This window comes from Symsagittifera roscoffensis, chromosome 6 (genome assembly GCF_963678635.1).
Source record: "Symsagittifera roscoffensis chromosome 6, txSymRosc1.1, whole genome shotgun sequence".
In the NCBI taxonomy this organism is placed as follows: Eukaryota; Metazoa; Xenacoelomorpha; order Acoela; family Convolutidae; genus Symsagittifera; species Symsagittifera roscoffensis.
In genome coordinates, this window is record NC_087067.1 from 7,827,532 (window position 1) to 7,849,073 (window position 21,542).

Consider the following 21,542-nt stretch of genomic DNA (forward strand, 5'->3'; position numbering starts at 1 on the left):
ATGCTGAGATGATGGTGTGCAATTTCAGGGGACAAATGCAATGCAGAATGGGAGGCAAGCGAGAGGGCCCTATTGAAATGTATCCCAAATTCTGGAACTTGAACCCATTGACGGCGGACGGACGAGAAATCTTGAGAATTCCTGCCTGGAAGGAGTGCTTCGCACTGGTGAAGAGGGAGCTAGAGACCATAATGGAGAAAGAAATCCTCCCGGCAACCATGCCTGAGTTCCCAATAGTCAGGAGGATGACCTTAGGTATGAATAGTCCCTTGGTAGTTCCCTCCATAATGGCGAGGATGAGGGCGGAGGAAATGCAGAAGGATTTCACTGATGGCTGGGACCCCCTGTTCATTGGCTACACGGCGGCGGTCTATTTCCATACCAGCGAGATGAAGGTAAATTCGTGGACGACGCAAGCGAAAAAGAGTAGAGGTTCGCAGCCCCCAGGGTATGAGGTGAGGAAAGTCTTGAGAACTCTTGAGAAGGAGGGACTTGATAACATGTTGCCCATATGGGATGATGGCAGGATGATCGTGATGGAGGGGCACGTCGCACTGGTGGACGACATGAAATTTGCCACGAGAAAATATAAGGCGCCCTATGGCTTGGAACAGGTGGAAATAAGACAGGAAGGAACAGAGCTAGATGCAGCAGGTCAACTGCACGTAGCACTGACGGAATACAAGAAGCTGGATCCTGCGACACCATCACCACTATCCGTGGACACGCCTGGAGACAAGAGGAGCGGACCCGTTGAGGATCGATTCAAAAGAATTCTTGAGAGAAGAAGAAATGAATCGGAGGAAGAAAGTATGGATGAAACTCTCAGTGAAGCTGGAGAGGACATGGAGGTGGGGAATACACCTGAACCAGGGCCATCAGGGGAGGAACTCACCACTCAAGAGCTGTTGAAAGACTTGAGCGAAGAGAATTGGGCAGATACTGCCACACCACCTCTGAACCCGTCCCCGCGGAAGAACCTAGAATTGCCATTGGCAGGTGAGACCTTCAATATGGGGATGTTACTCTTGAGCTCGGAGGAAAGGGGGAAGAACACGTTCGAAGGGAACAGGGACATATTCTTGGGATCTCTCGAGGATGACGCTTGGCAGGAGTTCCTGGAGGAATTCAATCGAGAAGTGGGCAGCGAGACGACGCTGGACAAGTTCAAGAAGGAACTGTGGGACGCAGTAGTAAGATTCGGGGAACCGCTCCTGATAGGAACGGGCCTGGATGAGAAAGCAAGAAAAGAGCTGCTGAACAAGCTAGTGGAGCTGAGGAACGCACGATCGAAGACTAGAAAAGAGAAATGTGAGGACAGCTCTACTCTGAAACGAAAAACTGTGGATAAAATGGTTGATGATATAAAAAGGGATAAGGTTGGGACTAGTAATATGATTAAAAGTACTAATATCCTTAAGGCTCGAGCAGGGGGGAGGCAAGAGTTGGAAGGAGTGGATGGAGAGGTAGAATCAATGATGATAGCCACCACACCCTCGAGCAGAGACGTGAAGACTCGCAAGAGGAAGAGAGAAGTGGAAGGATGGGGTAGTCCTTCAGTGGATGCTGTTTCGGAGGGAAACTTGAGGGAGACGGCGCCCATCGTTTTGGCCCGATGCAAGACGGCGGCATACAAGAACAGCTCGGAACTCAGGAAACCACTTGAAGTAGAAAAGGAAATAGAGGTTTCCACCAGTTCTACGTCAGAAGAAGACTTCAAGCCTCAGAAGGTAAACGTGAAGAGAGGTTCAACGAACGGACAGGTAGGGGAAGTGGAGATCGGCAAAGAATGGATCTCGAAGGCACATCAGGACATGAGCAAACAAGTGACGAGTGATCCATTGGAGAGGAACAAGACGAGGAACACTTCCCGGACGTGGTGGGTGGCCCTCGAAACATTGAAGGAAATGGAGGACTGCTTGAAGAAGTTGGATAGTGGAATAGCTCGCAGGCGACGCAATTGGGCCACCCAGCAGAAAGCCGAGGTTAATAAGATAGAGATGGCAAGTCATCTGAAGAGGTCCTGGCAGAGTTTGTTGAAGGATCATTTTGAAGAGGCGATGAGAACATCCTCATCAGCACCGCCACTAATGGCGAATCCCTTCGTTAGAACTGCGGGACAATTAATGTTCACCTGGAGTCTGGTGGGAATAGAGTTGGAGACATTGACCTCGTATGACAGGCTGAAGTTGGGAAGCAAGAAGCTAGAGGTGTATCAGGCACTGATGCAACACGTGGCCAGGGACAATTCAGGCTTGAGCCTGGCTAGAAGAAAAGATGCCACATGTTTCTTGAGATGGACAATGTCTATGATGTCTGATAGCACCATCCTGGCATGCCACCAGAGAGCAAGTGGAAGTAAAACCATGGAGAGAAGAGTCTCAACGATCATCTTGAACGTATATCAGAGTACAGGAATAGAGAAAGAAGATAGCTCCAGAGTATCCTTGGAGAACCATCGAAAGCTGGACGAGGTACGGAGGTTCTCTAATAAGAAGTTCGAGGAAGAACATGATGTTCACCGTAACCTGGCCTCGTCAGAACAATACTCGAGACTCAGTGAGAAGGGGGGAATACCAATATGTGTCTGGAGTGATGGGAATAGCCTACAATCCCTTCTTAGACTCGGAAGCTGGAGGAGCCCACAGAAACCATGAAGTAGCGGAGCTACTGAAGTTTTGGACAGAAAGGATAATGGAGATAGACGCAGTGGAGAAAGAGGGGCCGAGCCTGGGCCTGATTCTTGAGAAAACACCAGAGGTGATAAGCATACCGCGCTCAAACAAGAGAGTTGAAGTGAACATGGGCGGTGGAAATGGCTTGTTAACCACGAACTTGGGAGTGATATGGAAGCTACTAAGACCCTCCTGGTGTCCACATCCCCATGCGAGTCTAATCGAGGAAACCACCGAGCGAGTGAGGTTAGCCCCAACGGAAGATGAAGATCTGGCGAAGTTGAGTGTGCTACATAAGCTAATCACACCCCAGATGCAAGAACCAAGCGAAAGGACGAGCGACCCCGGGTCAACAAAGAAATTGGAGCCGGGTAGCTGTCTGGATTCGACGTGTGGGAACGGAGAGCACATCTGCGATGGACGGTCATGCGTCAGAATACTGTCGTTTCAAAAAGAAGATCTGGTCACTTGGTTCGAAGACATCACAGAAAGGGAGAAAAGTGAAGTGCAAATAATAGCGGAATGTTACGCGAGAACCACGGTGAATATAGCGACAGCTCTCGGATTCTTCTCGAGAATGTGTGATCTGCAGGCACTGGAGAGACTGGAGTCTGAGCATCATTTAGTGACGGCGTTGAGCGTAGAATCATGGCCCGGGGTGTTGCAGGTGACTCAAAAACACATCCGGAGCTGGAAGGTTGGTCTTGAGGCGGAAATGGGATTTCCCTTGAGCGAAGCTTATGGCTTGCCATTGAACGCGAAGTCGCTGATAGGGTCAATGATGGCCAACTTGTGCGGAAGTCACTACCCGCTACACATGGCGATGGTGGAAGTGTCCAGCCAGAGAATACTGGTGGACAAGGCCTTCTCAGTGCCCAAGTGCGTGAGGTTGGCTCGGATATCGCATCACTCGCACAAGTTGTTGAGAAAAATCAAAGGGACAGTACCAAAAGAATTGAGAGATGACTTGAGCGAAATCTGGGGAGAAGATCTTCTGAAGTTGGAAAGGGAAAACACAAGCGATCACGAGAGACAAAACGTGATCGGGAAACCTGTGGGAAGTACTCCAAACCTGGAAGACAATGACACGATGCACGAGAAAATGATGGAGCTTGAGCCTCTCTTGGAAGCCTCAGGGGAGCGTAATCTCAGGAGCATTGAGATCTCTCATGGGGAATGCCCATGCCACTGTTTGGCACAAACGGTGTGGTATCCAGATCACAAGAACCTTTGCCTGGTGTGGGATGTGGAAGAGATTCGGTCGATCGGACTGCCGGATCACCGGCAGAAGGTGACGCTCTTAGTAGTGAGCACGATGTTAGCTCTGAGATGGATAGAAGAGAATATAACGAAGTATCGGGAGGCGACGACACCAACGGCTGAGTCAATATACGCGATAGACTACAGCAGGAGACTTGAGTTGTTTGAGACTGCGTGCAAAGTATTCGCCATACCAACGGAAGTCAGGCACGTATGGAGTCGCTTGAGGTACTTTCCATGGTTTCGGGCGACACTGACGTCTTGGTTGTACAGGGCAACGAAAGATCACATGAGAAAACATCAAAAGGAGTATCGACAGTTCCAGGCCGAGATTGGGCCGGAAGCTTTCAAGGGACCCCTGCTAACCCATCGTAATGCGATCACGACGGGATGGAAGAGAGTGGGTAAGATGTCTAGAGACAATACCAAAGCGAGGGAGTCGATACTAGAGGAAGACCTGGCGAAGAACGTGAGCTTGAGCCTGCACAACTCCTTCTGCTTGAACCGAGAAGCTAGGGTGAAGGCACGACCCAACCAGGCAAAGAGATTGCAGGAGCAGAGAGAATGGATGCGATCTTATGAACAACTGAAGGCTTGGGAGGAGATTGTGATTAGTTCCGATGATGAAGAGGAACTGTTGAGACAGTTTGCCGCATCTAGCACTTCAGGATGCAGTACATCCAAGGCGAAGAGCACGAGGTGAATGGGCAAATCGGATGGATCTTGAGTCTTGAGAGGGAAGGGGGGCTTGAGTGTGAATCCGAGTGAAACTTGGATTCACGAAAAAGAAATTTTAACAAAGTAAATATTGTTACTAATATACTATATCTATTATATAAATCGAAATGCTGCATGACAATTTCCTGATTGAATAGGACAAAAGAATTTTTAAAATGATTGGCTTGAAAAGCGAAAAATTCAAAGGTGCAGGTAAATGCAGATTTTGATTGCTGTTTAGCAATAGTGTGAAAATTTTAAATGGTCGTGAATTTTGGGGTGTAGATAATCTTAAATCTGCTGCAAACTTCTGTAAATGACCACTGGCACTGTATCTTGAGCAACACTCGGTTTTTCTGGGACTCACTGGCAGAAGACAGCGCGCGATGAGGACATCGATCTCGAGTCCGGGGAGTATGTGCCAGTCGGTCATATTTGGAAGTTTGACCTTGAGAAGAGCAGAAAATACTTGATTTTGGAGAGAAATTTTATTTTTCAAAAATTCGAATGGAACATGTCATGCACGATTTTCTCGCGACAACTGAAAATCAGAAAAAGAAATCAGAACAATTTTAGAGCAATTGCGGGAAAGTTAGAAAGTAAAAACGAGTGGGAAATTGCTATTCGCAATTTCCGTCTATATACAATCGAGAGTAGAGCTGTCCTACTTGAAATAGAAGACAGAGTATCCCCGAGAGAGCGATTACTAAAGTTGGACCAGAGTGAACCTTCAGCGGAAAGGCGGACAACTAGAGTGTCCCAACGGTCCAAGAGAACTCAAATTCTAGAGCATGAACTTATCCTTGCTGTCCAAACTATAAAACATTAAACTTCTCTTAGTTATTTATTTCTTGAGTTAGTTACTGACTGGATTATTTTCCCAATTCTTGAGCGTGCTGCTATGTGAGTACAAATTTAATTTCTAGAATGTGTTTTATGATTGTTATGTTGAGATAAGGCGAGTTTTAGGTTGATCCATCTGAAATGGATCAAAGTTACACTGTCTAATAAAAAGTAACCTAACGGATTGTTCCAACCCGGTTTTTAACGGCGTTCATGTATTTTGGGTATCTAGAGACCTAAGTATGGGGACGTTTCTAATTCTAGAGTGGGGGGATATTTTAGTAGTAGCCTTTAAGCTGTAACGGGTCGTAGTCTCATGTCATAAGCGAACCGAACTGGCTCCGACCGTTCTTGAGGTGGGAAAACACAAGAGATAGCGTCCCTGACCCTTGAGCCAGTGGTTATAGGGCCTATTTTTCTTAAGCCTCATGTGTGACTGCAGTAGACGAATGTTACATTCGTGTTATAACTTCAATCGGTCGTTACTTTCTCGTAATTGTTTTCACTGCAACTCTTGTTGTTCTGTTTCGCCGTTGTCAGTGTGTGCGAAATATAAAAAAATTACGTGTCGTTCACGTCCAAATCGAAATATTAAAACTTAACATGTCAGTCAAAACTGACACCTCCCGGTTTGTCTTATCGTTCCAATAACGTCGCTAATCTGTTAAAACCATTAATCTTCCAGGTCAGATGTTCTTTTCTGGTCGATAAAATTTCGAATACGAAATTGCATTTCCGTACATTCTGGTCAAATGTCACACTTAAGTTCGAAGCTGTGAACCGCTTGGTCCGACTTTTCGCTATTTTCAGGTACTCCTAATCGCAAAATTAGATATTATATTGGTATCTAGGCAATTTCTCAGAGGTATAAACCTCAGAAACAACAAGACATTGAGCTGAAGTTCAATTTTTTTGAATTACATATTTCGTAAAGCATCAGTATTTTTATGACTGATTTTTCTACTACTTTTTTTTTACTATAAATTTAACTAAATCATTCACGTACCTCCAGTTTTAACTATTGCCCCTAGTTGTTTTAAATCGAGCTATACGAAAATTTTGATTCAACTATTTTTTTCAATATCAGAATTTTTTTCATAATTTGTTTCGACTTGCGATACAACACAAATAAAAGACTTAAGTCGAAGAAAGTTTCTTGTGAATCGCAAGTGGTGCGAAGCTGCGCTTCGACTGTGTGCCTATTTTTTCAAACATTAGTAAGTGAAGACAATCTTTACCACTAATTTTTACAAGAATAATGTGACTTAATGGTCTTTTTATTCGCTGTGAAATCCACCATTGCTTTATTTTCTACTTGTTTTAGAATTCAAAATGTTTGGTGGCGGTGGTCGAAAAATGGACGATTTGATGATCAATCTGAAAATGGGATCGAAGTCAATGGAGCGGGCTGCTAATAAATGTGAGAAAGAAATGAAAGCGTACAGAGTGAAAGTTAAAAAAGCACTCGAAGAGCAAAATACAGAAGTTGCACAAGTGCATGCAGAAACTGCCATTCGAAAAAAGAATGAACAGTTGAATTATCTTCGAATGGCCTCCAGACTTGACGCGGTTTCGGCCCGAGTGAAGACTGCTTCCACCATGCAATCCATGACGAAAAGCCTTGGTGGTGTTGTGAAAGGCCTAGATCAAGCTTTACGATCTATGGATCTTGAAAAGGTCCAGCGAGTTATGGATGAGTTTGAAAAGCAGACAGGCGATTTAGATGTAATGACCAGTGCGATGGACAGTTCTATGACGAATGCTACAACCAGCTTGACACCTGCGAATCAAGTCAATGATCTAATAAGTCAAGTTGCTGCTGAAAATGGGCTTGAAGTATCTGGGCTGATGAATGACCCTTCAAAGAATACGCTGCAAGCTACAAGTATGTCAGCAGAGGAGAGTGACCAGCTTGAGAGGAGGCTGGCAAACTTGAGATCGTCTTGAAATAGTTTTTTGTTGTAATTAACATTTCGTTTATAGGTTAGATAAATTCATATCATATTTGAAGGTCTTGAAAAGTTGACATAAATAACTGAAAAGAATTCTTTGAAACTTGCTTTTTCTGAACGCGTTGTGCTTTAGTATTCCTGGTCCTTTTTGTGAACTTTTTATTGTCCCCGGTACTGCCCACTGCAGGACCAACCGTGGAGAGTTAAGGGGGTGTCTTCAATTTCGCTGTAGCCGGTCCCACCTTGAGGAGGCATATGACACTGGGACACCTCCAGTCGTGGCTCAAGTAGGATTTATGTTGAGAGGCACTTGCTTTACCCCAATCGGCGCCGGCTGCTCCTTTTTTTAAGAACTATACAAATCTGGTATGATTAGATCATTTTCGTAATTTCTTCAATGTCTGAACTTTTTCAGTATTCATAGAATGAAAAATGATCTTGTGGTATTTATAGCTGCAAGTTTTATTATCTCCGTAGCTGGAATCACCAAATGGAGAGTCAGAGACTCTTTTTATTGCGCGTTTGAGCGTACAAATCAAGATTCAGTGTTCTTCAACCTGACGTTGTCAAGTGGACATGCAGATACGTTGTCCTACCTAGCTATCGCTTTAAGCGATGACCAAAATATGGGTGATGATGACGTTGTGAGCTGCCTTGCCAGCGATGAAAAGGTAAATTTCTGTGCTTATTTTCGGTGCAATTCTTAAATAGTGACTTAACTTAGTGCTTCAATTTGCTTGATTTTTCCGTGAGGGGTCGCGTAGTTTTTTGAAGTTAAAATTTGAAATTTCTTAAGGATTTTTTCAATTTTTTGTCAGCACTATTCATACGATAATATTTAGAAACCATATTTGGTTTTTGCCCCTGAGATTATGAAGAATTAGCTTTTGCATCCTGGTAAAAGGGCGTATTTTTGGATAATCGAGAAAATGAACATATTGGAAGAAGATTTTCTATTCTTTCGTTTTCAAAAGGGACTTAAAGTAAAATATCCTGTCTTCGCTGTTTTCCTGAAAATAAAGAACTTGCAAGTGAAGCAAATCGTTGAATAGGTGGCAGTGCAATTGTCCAACAATCTCAGAGCTAATCATCAGAGCTCAGCTGCAACAGATGTCCCTGAGATTACGTCGCAGTCTTCGCTATTCAATATAACGACCACATCTGATGAATCTAAAGCGACAATATCCTGCTCATTCAGTCGCCCTCTGCAATTCAACGCGAGTGAAGGAGAGAAGCAGTTTGATCTATCTGAAAATCTCTATTTTCTCTTTTTAGCTGCTGGCTCAGTCGATGACAAAGGTAATTTATATATCCCAGATTGTGTGTGTGTGTAAGTGCGTGTGTGTGTTCAGGAGCCATCTTGATAATCGGGCGACTTGAAGTGTCCAGTGCTTGTTGCGAATAAGATGATATTGTTAGGGTTCGTCTGCATTAACGTCATAGTTGGGTTCCCAAGTGCCGATCTTTGGCCTGGTCCCGTTTATTGCACTTCAGTAGGTAGTGTTCCGTTGTGTCTGGTTGTCGATAGCTTTGCAGGTTATATTTTTAGCGGATTAGTTGTGTGCTCTCTATAGCTATCTGAAATTTGTTTTTTAAAGAACCAGTAATTTCTCAAGCACAGGTTGTGATTATCAGAGGAAGAGTTCGAATTAAGAGGCGAGCAGGCTGTATTTTAGTCCTGTCTGAATGATTTAAGAAAGTTCTAACTTCAGCTCCTGATGATGATGAATAAAGAAACACGCGTTGAAAATTTTCATTAAAAATCGACTGTTTCAGGGAATATTCAGACGCAAGATTTTCGTTTTGTGTCCAGTTCTAAAGTCAACCTAACAGACAATGGCCCAGGTGTGCGATGGATCCAAACGAAAAACTCAACGAATCTATTTGGAACAAAAGTGATAACATTTCACGCCCTACTGCAGATAGTTGCGTGGTGTGTGCTGGCGCCAATTTCTTACTTCACAGTGGCATTTTACCGACCCTACTTTCAGAATAAGTTTATTGTCCGGAAACAGAAATGGTTTGTGCTTCACATGATGTTAAACTGGGCGCTGTTTTTCATCTGTATCTTGTCGATATTCGTGGCTTTCTTCCACAAGAGCTTCAAGTTTGATGTGAACACGCACACATCACTAGGCGTGGTTGTCATGTTCAGCCTTATGATGCAGGTGAGAAGAAAATTTGGTGGCACTTTTGCGATAATCACGATCTGTTGCATTGGAAATTTCATAGCATCTGTTCTTGAGTTATTTGAGGCTAGTGTTTTTGATTAATTAAGCGTCCATGGCTGAGTGGTTAGTGCGAGAGACTCATTAGACATGCGAAGCGTAGTGTTTTATTGCGAATAATTTTTTTCTAACCTAATTTGCAAGTAAAAGTGCTCATTTGGTGGCAATTTTGGTATATTTCAATTTAGTCATATTGAAGCCTATTTAAACATCAGCAATTTAAAAGCATATGCTGCTTCTTTTTGGCTATATTTTTTGCTGCTTTATTTTAGGACCTGTTTGAACGTTGTGATTGTCGGTTTTTTGCGACTCTTCGGGAAAATTTTGCACTTTTCGCTGAAATTTTATATTTTCTCAGAAACTACTGTCCTGTTTTAAAAAAATGGTACCAAAAAAAACCGGCTGCTCTTCTTTGAGCTTGCATATTTCGCTATTACTTTTTCATTTCACCCCAAGTTCTACGGCCTTTGAAAATTTTAGTATGGGGGTTTTTGACCTATTTGCTTTGAATGTTTTTTTATTTTCTCAAAATTTTATATGCACAAATCTGAGATAAAGGTTTCAATCGAAAGACTAAATCATGGCGATCTCTCCTTCTCAAGCGGCTGTTCCTTAAGTTTGGTAGAAAAAAATTAGGTTCTCAAGCAAGCCAATTTTTTTGACATTTTGTTAATTTTAAATATTTTTGAGTTTTCTCAAAAAAACTACCCTACCAAATCGGAGACGAAGCGTTTAATCGAAAGAAAGACAATCAGTGAAAGCGGCTATTTTCCCTGCACACGCGGCTCTGCCCTGCGTTTTGAAAAATATATGGCCCTAAAAAATGTCCTCTTTTTGAATTTATGCCCGTTTTTGGTAACTTATTAGTTTTTTTCAAAGCTTAACCTGCTGACTCTGAGGTTGATAGTTCAATCGAATTAACATAATTTTTATATTTTTCCTGTGCAATCTTTTTTGCCCTATTTTTCTGCTGAAATAACGATATGGAATTAAGATTTTTTTTTCGTTTTTATTAGAATTGTCAGCACTACTCTCGAAAACTACTAGCTAATGTCAAGGGTTCAACCAAAAAAGTTTTGAAAATGCATTTCTGTATCTGTTCAATATATCTTTAAAAATGTTAAAACAGTTGAATCCAGTATTAGCTGGGCCACTAGTTTACATACAAGAAAGATGCAAGAACGTGATACTCCTAATCAGCTCGGAGTCTCAAATCCGGAACATTGAAACTGTTATTTTTTTCGGTCGAGTTTTTGCTGGGTAACATTAGCAATTAGATAGAAACTGTAGCTGCTTTTTCGATGGCTAGTATTTGTAACTTTACAAGCGACAGTGGAGCAGATGTGAGAACGTAATGCTCCTAGTCTCACTAGTTTTTTTCTCAAGGTGTATATTTTATCTTTTCCTTGTTTCGTCTGTCCAGAGCTATTATATGCATTTTCCTAGCTTGTGTTTGCTAAGCGCAAACTAATTCGAGGGTTATTTATATTTTTTTATTTCACTTTATAGAGCTGCTTTTTGTCATGTTATCGCTAGTCTTTGCGAAGCGAAATTTCGCCTGTGTTCAAAGTTAGTATTGTATTTTGTAAACTTGCGAACGTAGTGTACTAGTATGACTACCTTTTTCCAATTGGAAATTTCATAGCATCTGTTTTATGCTTTGTTTGTGGCTAGTTTCCGTCGATCGTCGTGTATCTGTAGCTGAGGCGGAAGTATCACCCATACGTAAGTATCAAGATCTCAGTTTCGAATCCGGCACATTGTAAAAATTTTACCTATCAGAAGCTTATTTGTACTTTTTCTCATTTCGGTTTATAGAGTTGCTTTTTTTAAATCTTAGTGTTTGCGAAGCGCAACTTCGCATCTGTGCTATAGTTTTAGTTAAAAAAGGATTTTTTTTTGGTTTTTCTAATTTAATTCAACTCGGAGGTCCCTTTTTTCTGTGCCGAAAAATTTGCCATCCTGGCTGAGCAATTGTTTCTGTCATGATTTGCACTAAATTAAAAATTAAGAAAAATCGTAACAAATTTTGCTCATTAGTAGTTTTGCGCGAGTAAAGCGAGAAAGATGAGTTTGTTTGTGAAAACTGGTTATTTTTCTTGTGTTTTCAAATAAGATCGTTTTTGGTGCGCGGATTAGTACTCAAAAATGATTAACAAAGATAATAAAAAGCTTTTCTAACAAATAATCTTTAAAAAATTTTCATGTTCTTTTTTCGTATTAATTTTTTTCAGGGCTATGAATGCGCAACATGATTTTTTACCTGCTAATTTTCTTCTTAAAATTTTATCTTATTGTTATCTTATAAACACTAAAAAAATTTAATTCATATTTTTTCTGAGACTAAAATTTTCGGTAGAGTTTCGGCGCCGGGAGAGGTCGGTTTATTTTCAGAATGTTTTTTTTTTCGATTAACTATCTTTCATATTATATTGGATATTGAGTTGCTTTATGAGTCTTTGAAATAAATTGAATCGACCTCCTAGGCTCTTTTAAAATAGTGAAAAACTTTTTTAAGCACGAAAAACGAGGACTAAGCAAGCCTGAACTTCTGTCAAATCTGAGATAAATCAACTCAAAAGTTTTGGTACTTCTGTTCCAAATTGCTAGACGTATTTGCTGTTTTAATGTGTTAACTGGAGTTGCTGTTTGCTAAATTTTCTGATGCCCTTGTTGTATTCCTTTAGTTTAACATGTGTTAAAACAGTAACGAAAAAACGCTTTTGTTTTTTTTTTGGTTTTTTTGTTGTCAATATTTAGCAAAAACTTTTTTAAAATTTTTTCACGTCCAGATGATTTTGTTTCGTTTTCGGACTCAATCTTTTTTTTTGAAATAGTTAAATTACCCGCATTTCTTTTTTTCAGCTTTCTCTTTCTGTAAACTTGAGTTTGTCTGATCGGATTTTCTTTTTTGTTTGAATTGAAATTGGCGTTTGTTTCCAAGTTCAGAGTGTTCGAAACTCATTTGATTGTTCTTAGACAGTGTCTCTTGTTTTTCACATCTTTGTTAGGTTTGAATTTTTTAAACAATTTTGTGTTCAAAGAAAAGTAATAATATTCAGGATTTTGGATTGTTTTGATGTTTCTGCAGTTAAGCGTTTTCAAAAGTGTAGTGTTTTCATAAAAGTTTTGAGTTTTATTTCAGGTCAAGTGTGTTGTTTGTTTAATTTTGTTCGTTTTAGTCCTTGAAAATTGACATAAAATTGTTCGGTATGTGTATATTTGTAATTATTCGTGTATATTTGTTTTACAAAATGTTTCATCGCATGGCTTTGCAAAGCAGGCAGGTTTACAATGTCAATTTGAGTCCGAATAATTTGGAGTCCAAATAATTTTGTTGCTTGTTCAATTTTCAAAATTAAATTGCTTTTTAAAGTACATTTTTCATTACAAATGTTTAACATTCGAATGTTTTGCGTTGCGTGTTTGCCTAATGAACTTTATCGAGAGGCGTACAAACATTTTGGTAGAACTGATTTTTTAAGCTTTTTTAAATGTTTGTGTTGTATCGCAAGTGAGGCGAAGCGCCGCTTCATCTGTTTCTCAAAATGGGTTAGTTCAAATAAAAAGTGGTAATCTCAAATTTTCTTTGGATCCTCAATCATCTAGAAAACCATGTAAAATTTAATTAATCGTATGTTAATGAGGATAAGGTTGATTTGCTGAGATCAAGGTATGTATGAAGACGGTAGGTAAATGAATCGTATAGTTTTAGAGAAAGTGTTGTTTTTAGAGTTGGGTAATCGTGAAAGCATTTGGAGCACTTTAAGAATTGGTCTATCCGCGCTAGTCATTCTACGCTATTTAGTAATGCAAAAAAACGTTGTAATGCAAAACAGAAATAGGATCAGTTACGGAGCAATGACCACCGGTCATCATAAAAGACTATTATTTTTAACGCCTTGTCCGATCAATTTATCAGGAGATTCTACTATTAAGTTCATGTTTTTTGTGATGATATCTTTTTGGACACTTTTTTCAAGATGTTTTCAAACGCTTTTCTCAAACGTTTTTTAAGAATGCGCTTTTTGAAAGTCTTAAATCCATTTTCGTCTTAAAATAATCCGACGCAAAAACTGGCGTACAATTTTTTTTCCGTAAAATTTGTTAGTCTATGTTCTAGAAAAGCTCAAAAAATGGCAATTATGATCATTGCTTTTGCGATTAACTATCTTTCATATTATATTGGATATTGAGTTGCTTTATGAGTCTTTGAAATAAATTGAATCGACCTCCTAGGCTCTTTTAAAATAGTGAAAAACTTTTTTAAGCACGAAAAACGAGGACTAAGCAAGCCTGAACTTCTGTCAAATCTGAGATAAATCAACTCAAAAGTTTTGGTACTTCTGTTCCAAATTGCTAGACGTATTTGCTGTTTTAATGTGTTAACTGGAGTTGCTGTTTGCTAAATTTTCTGATGCCCTTGTTGTATTCCTTTAGCTTAACATGTGTTAAAACAGTAACGAAAAAACGCTTTTGTTTTTTTTTTGGTTTTTTTGTTGTCAATATTTAGCAAAAACTTTTTTAAAATTTTTTCACGTCCAGATGATTTTGTTTCGTTTTCGGACTCAATCTTTTTTTTTGAAATAGTTAAATTACCCGCATTTCTTTTTTTCAGCTTTCTCTTTCTGTAAACTTGAGTTTGTCTGATCGGATTTTTTTTTTGTTTGAATTGAAATTGGCGTTTGTTTCCAAGTTCAGAGTGTTCGAAACTCATTTGATTGTTCTTAGACAGTGTCTCTTGTTTTTCACATCTTTGTTAGGTTTGAATTTTTTAAACAATTTTGTGTTCAAAGAAAAGTAATAATATTCAGGATTTTGGATTGTTTTGATGTTTCTGCAGTTAAGCGTTTTCAAAAGTGTAGTGTTTTCATAAAAGTTTTGAGTTTTATTTCAGGTCAAGTGTGTTGTTTGTTTAATTTTGTTCGTTTTAGTCCTTGAAAATTGACATAAAATTGTTCGGTATGTGTATATTTGTAATTATTCGTGTATATTTGTTTTACAAAATGTTTCATCGCATGGCTTTGCAAAGCAGGCAGGTTTACAATGTCAATTTGAGTCCGAATAATTTGGAGTCCAAATAATTTTGTTGCTTGTTCAATTTTCAAAATTAAATTGCTTTTTAAAGTACATTTTTCATTACAAATGTTTAACATTCGAATGTTTTGCGTTGCGTGTTTGCCTAATGAACTTTATCGAGAGGCGTACAAACATTTTGGTAGAACTGATTTTTTAAGCTTTTTTAAATGTTTGTGTTGTATCGCAAGTGAGGCGAAGCGCCGCTTCATCTGTCTCTCAAAATGGGTTAATTCATATAAAAAGTGGTAATCTCAAATTTTCTTTGGATCCTCAATCATCTAGAAAACCATGTAAAATTTAATTAATCGTATGTTAATGAGGATAAGGTTGATTTGCTGAGATCAAGGTATGTATGAAGACGGTAGGTAAATGAATCGTATAGTTTTAGAGAAAGTGTTGTTTTTAGAGTTGGGTAATCGTGAAAGCATTTGGAGCACTTTAAGAATTGGTCTATCCGCGCTAGTCATTCTACGCTATTTAGTAATGCAAAAAAACGTTGTAATGCAAAACAGAAATAGGATCAGTTACGGAGCAATGACCACCGGTCATCATAAAAGACTATTATTTTTAACGCCTTGTCCGATCAATTTATCAGGAGATTCTACTATTAAGTTCATGTTTTTTGTGATGATATCTTTTTGGACACTTTTTTCAAGATGTTTTCAAACGCTTTTCTCAAACGTTTTTTAAGAATGCGCTTTTTGAAAGTCTTAAATCCATTTTCGTCTTAAAATAATCCGACGCAAAAACTGGCGTACAATTTTTTTTCCGTAAAATTTGTTAGTCTATGTTCTAGAAAAGCTCAAAAAATAGCAATTATGATCATTGCTTTTGCGATAAACAAGGGTATTGCAATCGTGTACTTGATTTTTTCCCCGTAAATAATTTTGTTCACAGGGCTCACCTGCATTTCTGGTCTCATCTCTAGTGGTAGCTTGTTTCATAATTTATTCACATTTCTTTGCGTTCTCTGTCCATTTAGCCTGGAGATAACAATTGCGCCTAGGACGCTCAACGTAATGGGTTTGAATCTGAGCAGGACCTCTTTTTTTTTCAAACGAGAAGTATTCTTCTTACACTGCGAGCGCTAGTGTATTAATACGAGCCTTCTTTTTGTGTAACCTAGCTCGCAAATAAAAGTGCTCATTATTTGGTGGCAAAGTTTTTTTTATTTGGTGGCCTTTTTGCGATAAGCACGATCTGTAGCATTGGAAATTTCTCTGAGTTATTTGAGGCTAGTGTTTTTGATTATTTAAGCGTCTGTGGCTGAGTGGTTTGTGCGTCAGACTCAAATTCACTAGGTCGCAGATCCAATACGAGACCTAGCCGAGTTTTTAATAATTCGAGTCTTATTTCTATTTTTTATAATGGCGCTTTATAGAGGTGGTTTTTGTCGCGTTCTTGCTAGTGTTTGCGAAGCGTAGCTTCGCCTCTGTGTTCAAATATAATTGTCGGTCTAATATATTTATCTGCTTATCTTTTGTAGGCTTAGTTGCCGCATATTGGAATCGTTTTTTTTGCTACGAGCATTTTATCGGATTGGTTACCTAATTTTGGGTTGTTTCAGACGAAACATAGTTTTTACGCTTCCATGTCCCAATTTTGAAGTTGGTAGTAGTTTTACCTCTCAGTTGTTGAAATTTCACTTTTTCATTTATTTTTTCTGCTTTATAGGTTTCGGCATGTTCATATCGGCTTAGTAACCTCTTTTTGCGTCGTTTGATGCTCGAAAAAATTTTTGTGCGCCTGTGTGTTATGAGGGGAAGAGGAACGTGGAAATTTTAAGTTATTTTCGAATAAAAAAATTTCGACTTGAAGAGTTTCTGCTTACGTTCTTTCGGCTCTTTCACCACTTGGTTGATTTTGTTAGATGCTAACTCTTCTTTCATTTTGATAGCTCAAGTTGCATCGCAAGTGGTGCGAAGCTCAGCTTCGCACCTGGGTAATAAATTGTTACCAGTCTAATCTTGTGGCAATTTAAATGAAATAAAAAAGCAAAAAATAAGCGGCTGCCCTAATGTCAACAACTGTTCCATATTTTTGAAAATATCTGAAGTTTTTGAAATGTATGACAAATTTTTTTTGTTGTCAATTTATTGCTAGTTCAATTCTTATTGTCCTTCTTTTTCGGAAAAAGAAGGACAAAAAGAATTGAAGGCTTTTTCTGTTCTTTGTGCAAAAATGGGCTTTTTGTTTGCAGCTGCTGATGGGACTACTTAGACCCGAGTTGGACTCCAAGTGGCGAATAGTGTTCAGCTGGAGCCACAGACTATTCGGAGTGTCACTTCTGCTTCTAGCTTTGGTCACGTGCTACTTCGGTCTGAAAAAGTACAACTCAGACTACAGACAGGGAACCGAGTGCTACACTCATTATATGGTATCACTAGTACTGATAGCACTAGCCGTGTTCTCAATACTAGCTCTATTTATAAACCGAAAGGTTAAAGCGGAGTTTAAACTCTCACAACCAGGTGTGGCTACTCAGCTATCGGAAGACGGAAACGACCGTGTGCTGGATAACTACAAAAACGATGCTCTGGTTGCGACTAATTTGGACAACGAGCAGCATGAAAACGATCAGAGCCGCCAAAATAATGGAATAGAGATAAGAAACGATCAGCAATTGTTGTCAGACAATGACCAAATAAAACTAAACACTTTGAACTCAGAGGATAGTTTAGCTTCAGTCGAGGACACGAAAGAGATGTTTATCTTCTCACAAAATATGCCTCCTGTTGGAATGAAAAGTGAACTCATGACTAAAGTGCATTACTCTTTTATAGCCACTGTGTCTTTTATAGCGTTATTTATTGCTGTTGATTTGTTAACTAATTTTTCAGCACGAATCTTTGGTTGATGTAGCTTTTGATTATTCTCGCATTTTAACTCAATTAACTATTATTTAATTTCTGAACAGTAAAACACTGTTCAGGCTAAGAAATAAAATTCAGATGGTAATTACAACTACTGACAATCTTCTCCGAGCGTATCCTCTTCATCTAAGAAGAAAAAAATCATGATTTCCCAAAGTACGTGGATTTCCCAAACTACTCTCCTTGGGTATTATGAAACCTTTTTTCTACAAGCAAGAAGCCTCTATATAGATATTGACAAAAAGAAAAAAAATCAAATTTGGGATTTCTGAAATCTAAATCATCTCCATTTTGTACCTTGTAACCTGCAGTTTCCTGCTTTACCTGTTTGCTAGATATGTAATAATGTAAATTTCGTTTTAAATACTGGGCACTTTTTGTCTCTTAATTGATTCTGTGTTCTTAATTTATAGTTTGATTCTGTAAAATTTGATAGTTTTGATTGCTGATATTAAATATTCATAGCCAAAATAATTTATTTAAAATCAATCTTTCGATAGTTGGGTATTATGGTTAACTTGATTTGTCGACAAAATATTTCAATCTGTCTTTTTACTTGCGAAAAGTGCTAGGTAGAAATATAGAAGGCAGTTTATCCGGTAATTCAGCAATTATCTTAAATAAAACAAGACTGCTCGTATCAGTGCGAAGCCCTGAATGTTCCGACTGCGTTTTAAGGTTTACGGAGCAGTAATGATATTTAAAAATTAAATGAAAACAAAGTAAATTTTTCTAATTTTTTTGACATTTTTTATTAAAATTATCCCACGCTATATAAAGTAAAAGGATAGATTTCGCTCCTTGTAACAAATCAATTATTTAAGTTCAGAAGTTGCTTTGTCTGAAGCAAAAATTTGTCTGAAGCAAAAAACCCACCCCGAGCACTAATAATCCGTTACTTTCGTATCGAAAGTCGGAACAATAAAAAGGCAAATAAAACGTGAACAATGCCAAACTAGACAGGCGAAGCAGAGATTCGCAGTACGTGATATACTATGAGAAGATAAACAATGACAGAAAGGCGAAATAATTTTTTTAACTGCAAACTTTGCGATTAGATTATAAAGGAAATAAAAGGCAGTTGACTGAAAACTAATAGAATTCTCAGAAAATGACTTCATTACCCGTACCTAACTTAAAATGCATAAAATGTTTTGATCTGTTTTAGTTCGTCTTTAAAACACATATGTTCCAGATCCGATCCATGTCTATTTTGGCCATGAACATGCATGTATCATGTATGTTCCATGCCTGGCTTAACATACTGAAAACCTTGCGATAAGACCTGAATCATAGATTACGTCTCAAATGGCGTAATTCCCAAATGGCATAAAAATGAAAAAATTCCCAAATGGCATAATTTTCATGCAACAGTTGCTTTGGAAAAATCGAGAACTATTTTTTTTGTGAACAATGTGAGAAAATTAGTCAAATTGTCAATTTAAATGTTGATTGACATTTTATCTTGAAAAACTTATAGAATTTTTTATCAAAAGCAAGAAGCATAAGCTTGCGGTTATTAAGCTTCTTGTGGTCAATTTTTCCGATGAATCTGTTGCTTAAATTTGTTTGGAAGCAATTAATTTCAAATTTTGTTCACATGCTTTCGTTCCTGACAAAATGTTAGAATTAGAAATTGATAGAAAACGTTTAAATTACAATGAAAACTTGAAATTTATGCCATTTGAGAAAAGTTCCCATTTTTATGCCATTTGAGAAGTTATCGAATCATCCATACATCTTGCGACTGTCCATTTTTGCTGAGCCAAGATTGGCATCTTCTCAGGCATGTTATTGGACGACCTTAAAAAAATGATATCAGACTGCAGTTAAAAGGAATGTCCTTCAAGCTCATGTATTAAATCTTGTTCTGCTACTTGCCAAAATTTGCGTTAAAAAAGCGGTTTGTATAAATGAATCCAAGTTCAAATAGGTGAGAAGAAAGAAGCAAAAACACATAAAATATTAGGATAAAGATTAGTTTTTAAAATACAGTAACATGTTTTTCTTGATTTCAGTGATTGCCCTGGATTCTTTCTATGGCTTTCTTTGGCTCTTGCTTTTCATGGCTTCTTTGGCTTTCGTTTCTATAACTCAGTGTCTTTTTTCAAAGTTATGACTCTTCCAAAGCAATCCCTGAAGTTAGTTATTCTCTGCTAGACTTAATTCCTAGAAAAAGGTTTTTGTTCCAACTAAAACAGCGAGGAAATCGTATGCGGTTAAGTTTTATTGTTCCGGCCATTAAAAATCAGGAGGAACTATATATTCGGGTGCACCAGTTTTTTTTTCTCCCTCCACGCAAAATCAGCTACCAAAAATAATCATCGAACTGGGTTGAGGTTGATGTCGTCGACCTCCGGGTGGACTCATTGAAGTCGTTCTCCTGGTTATTAGGATCCACGTTCTCTCGATTTTCAGTTTACTCCTGATTTGCGTAAAAAAGAACCGGCGCTCCCTTATAGCCGCCATTGACTTCTGGATATCTTAGGTGGCACGACATAGAGTCAATCATGCAGTAATTGCAGAAAGTTTCTGCTCCAATGGCGTAAATGCTAGTTTGATATGTTTCGGAACCAACTCTTAAGTCAACCAATGTCAATTCCTAAATATATCCGATGATAATTCACCTTTTTTGCGGCAACTTTAACCATTTGTTATCAAAGTGTTTCGATTAAAGCTCATCTTTGTCGAAACCCGTTGTTCATATTCCATCATGATCATAATATGCAAAGCAAAATTTACTGAAGTTGATTTATCAGATGCTATATAGATCATCCAAAACATGCCCTTCAATTCCTGTTTGGCAATTTTCTCCACTAGCGTTATGTTCTTAAACCCTTCTTTCTATATCCGCTTCTATCTGTGTTGAGGAATAATTGGGCTTAGAGATTGCGTGGTAGACTGAAATAAAGGCATTTCCTACCAATTTCATTGAACTATTTTTTTTCTTCCTTTTCCAGATAATTGAATTCTCCCTTAGAAAAAAAATAGGAGTGATGGTTGAATGGTCTGGGTGGCGTATGGGTCAATTTTGCATATGCTTTCTCTTTTTTTATTGAGTATGAGAGTTCAAGCTTTTAAAATTACACTAATTTTTATTTTCGTTTTAAGAAATGAGTGAGGAGTTTGTTTTTAAGTTTACCTTCGATTGACTATTTGCAGATCCCGACGTTTGTCCTAGCTGAAGTCCCGAAACTCTGGTAATTTTCGCAGGATACATTTTTACAATAAGTATCTGAAAAACGACAAAAAACTATAAGAATAGCTCAATTTCAGAAAAAAATAGAGCTATAATTTAGGAAGAAACGTCATTCAGCTGATTTGCAACTCAAAAAATTAAAATAACTCGCTTTTCTCAAATTATAAAAACTGCCAGGGTTTCAGGAAAATTTTGCAATACGGCATCTTTTATCATTAAACTTGCGCAGTTAAAATTGCAAACTTTTGTCAGTAACTCATGTTTTTGAAACTAACTCAGTTCTAACGAAAATTGTTTTTCTGAATTTTTGATTTTAACCAAGTTTAGTATTTCTATTGGGGCTAGGTCTTTTACCAAACCGACCTTTTACCAAACCACAATGCAATAACTCAATTAGGGGGGCCGATCGTTTAGCAGACCAATCTTTTAGCATAAAAAGTGAAAAATGAGTCTTTTAGCAGACTAACGTAATAAAGTGATGGATGATTGATTGACAGGCTCAAAAAGACGCTCAGTCTGGGGCCAAGCTTTCCCAATTAAGTCAATTATCTCACGATTTGTCAACAAAAGTATCAACTTCAAAAACACAACAGTCTAAATTTGCGGCAAAACAAAGAGTTACGCGCACAATAACACTCGTGTTGAAATGAAGCGCAGAAAGAAAATCACTCCAATTTTGCCGCCAAAATGTCTGCAACTGCAAATTAAACAATTAT

The 21,542-nt window shown here is 38.4% G+C and overlaps 2 protein-coding genes across 2 annotated transcripts; both read left to right on the top strand.

Annotated features, from left to right (window-relative positions):
- The first annotated feature begins 6,822 nt into the window (after window positions 1-6,822).
- Window positions 6,823-7,554, top strand: LOC134848317 (charged multivesicular body protein 1a-like). Its single transcript, XM_063865715.1, has one exon. The coding sequence runs from the start codon at window positions 6,828-6,830 to the stop codon at window positions 7,440-7,442; it is 615 nt and encodes a 204-aa protein (XP_063721785.1). The 5' UTR covers window positions 6,823-6,827; the 3' UTR covers window positions 7,443-7,554.
- Window positions 7,555-7,866: 312 nt separating this feature from the next.
- Window positions 7,867-18,130, top strand: LOC134847787 (ferric-chelate reductase 1-like). The gene is made up of 4 exons (XM_063865003.1): window positions 7,867-8,118; window positions 8,500-8,746; window positions 9,224-9,615; window positions 16,955-18,130. The coding sequence occupies exons 1-4, from the start codon at window positions 7,873-7,875 to the stop codon at window positions 17,609-17,611; spliced, it is 1,542 nt and encodes a 513-aa protein (XP_063721073.1). The 5' UTR covers window positions 7,867-7,872; the 3' UTR covers window positions 17,612-18,130.
- The last annotated feature ends 3,412 nt before the right edge of the window (window positions 18,131-21,542 follow it).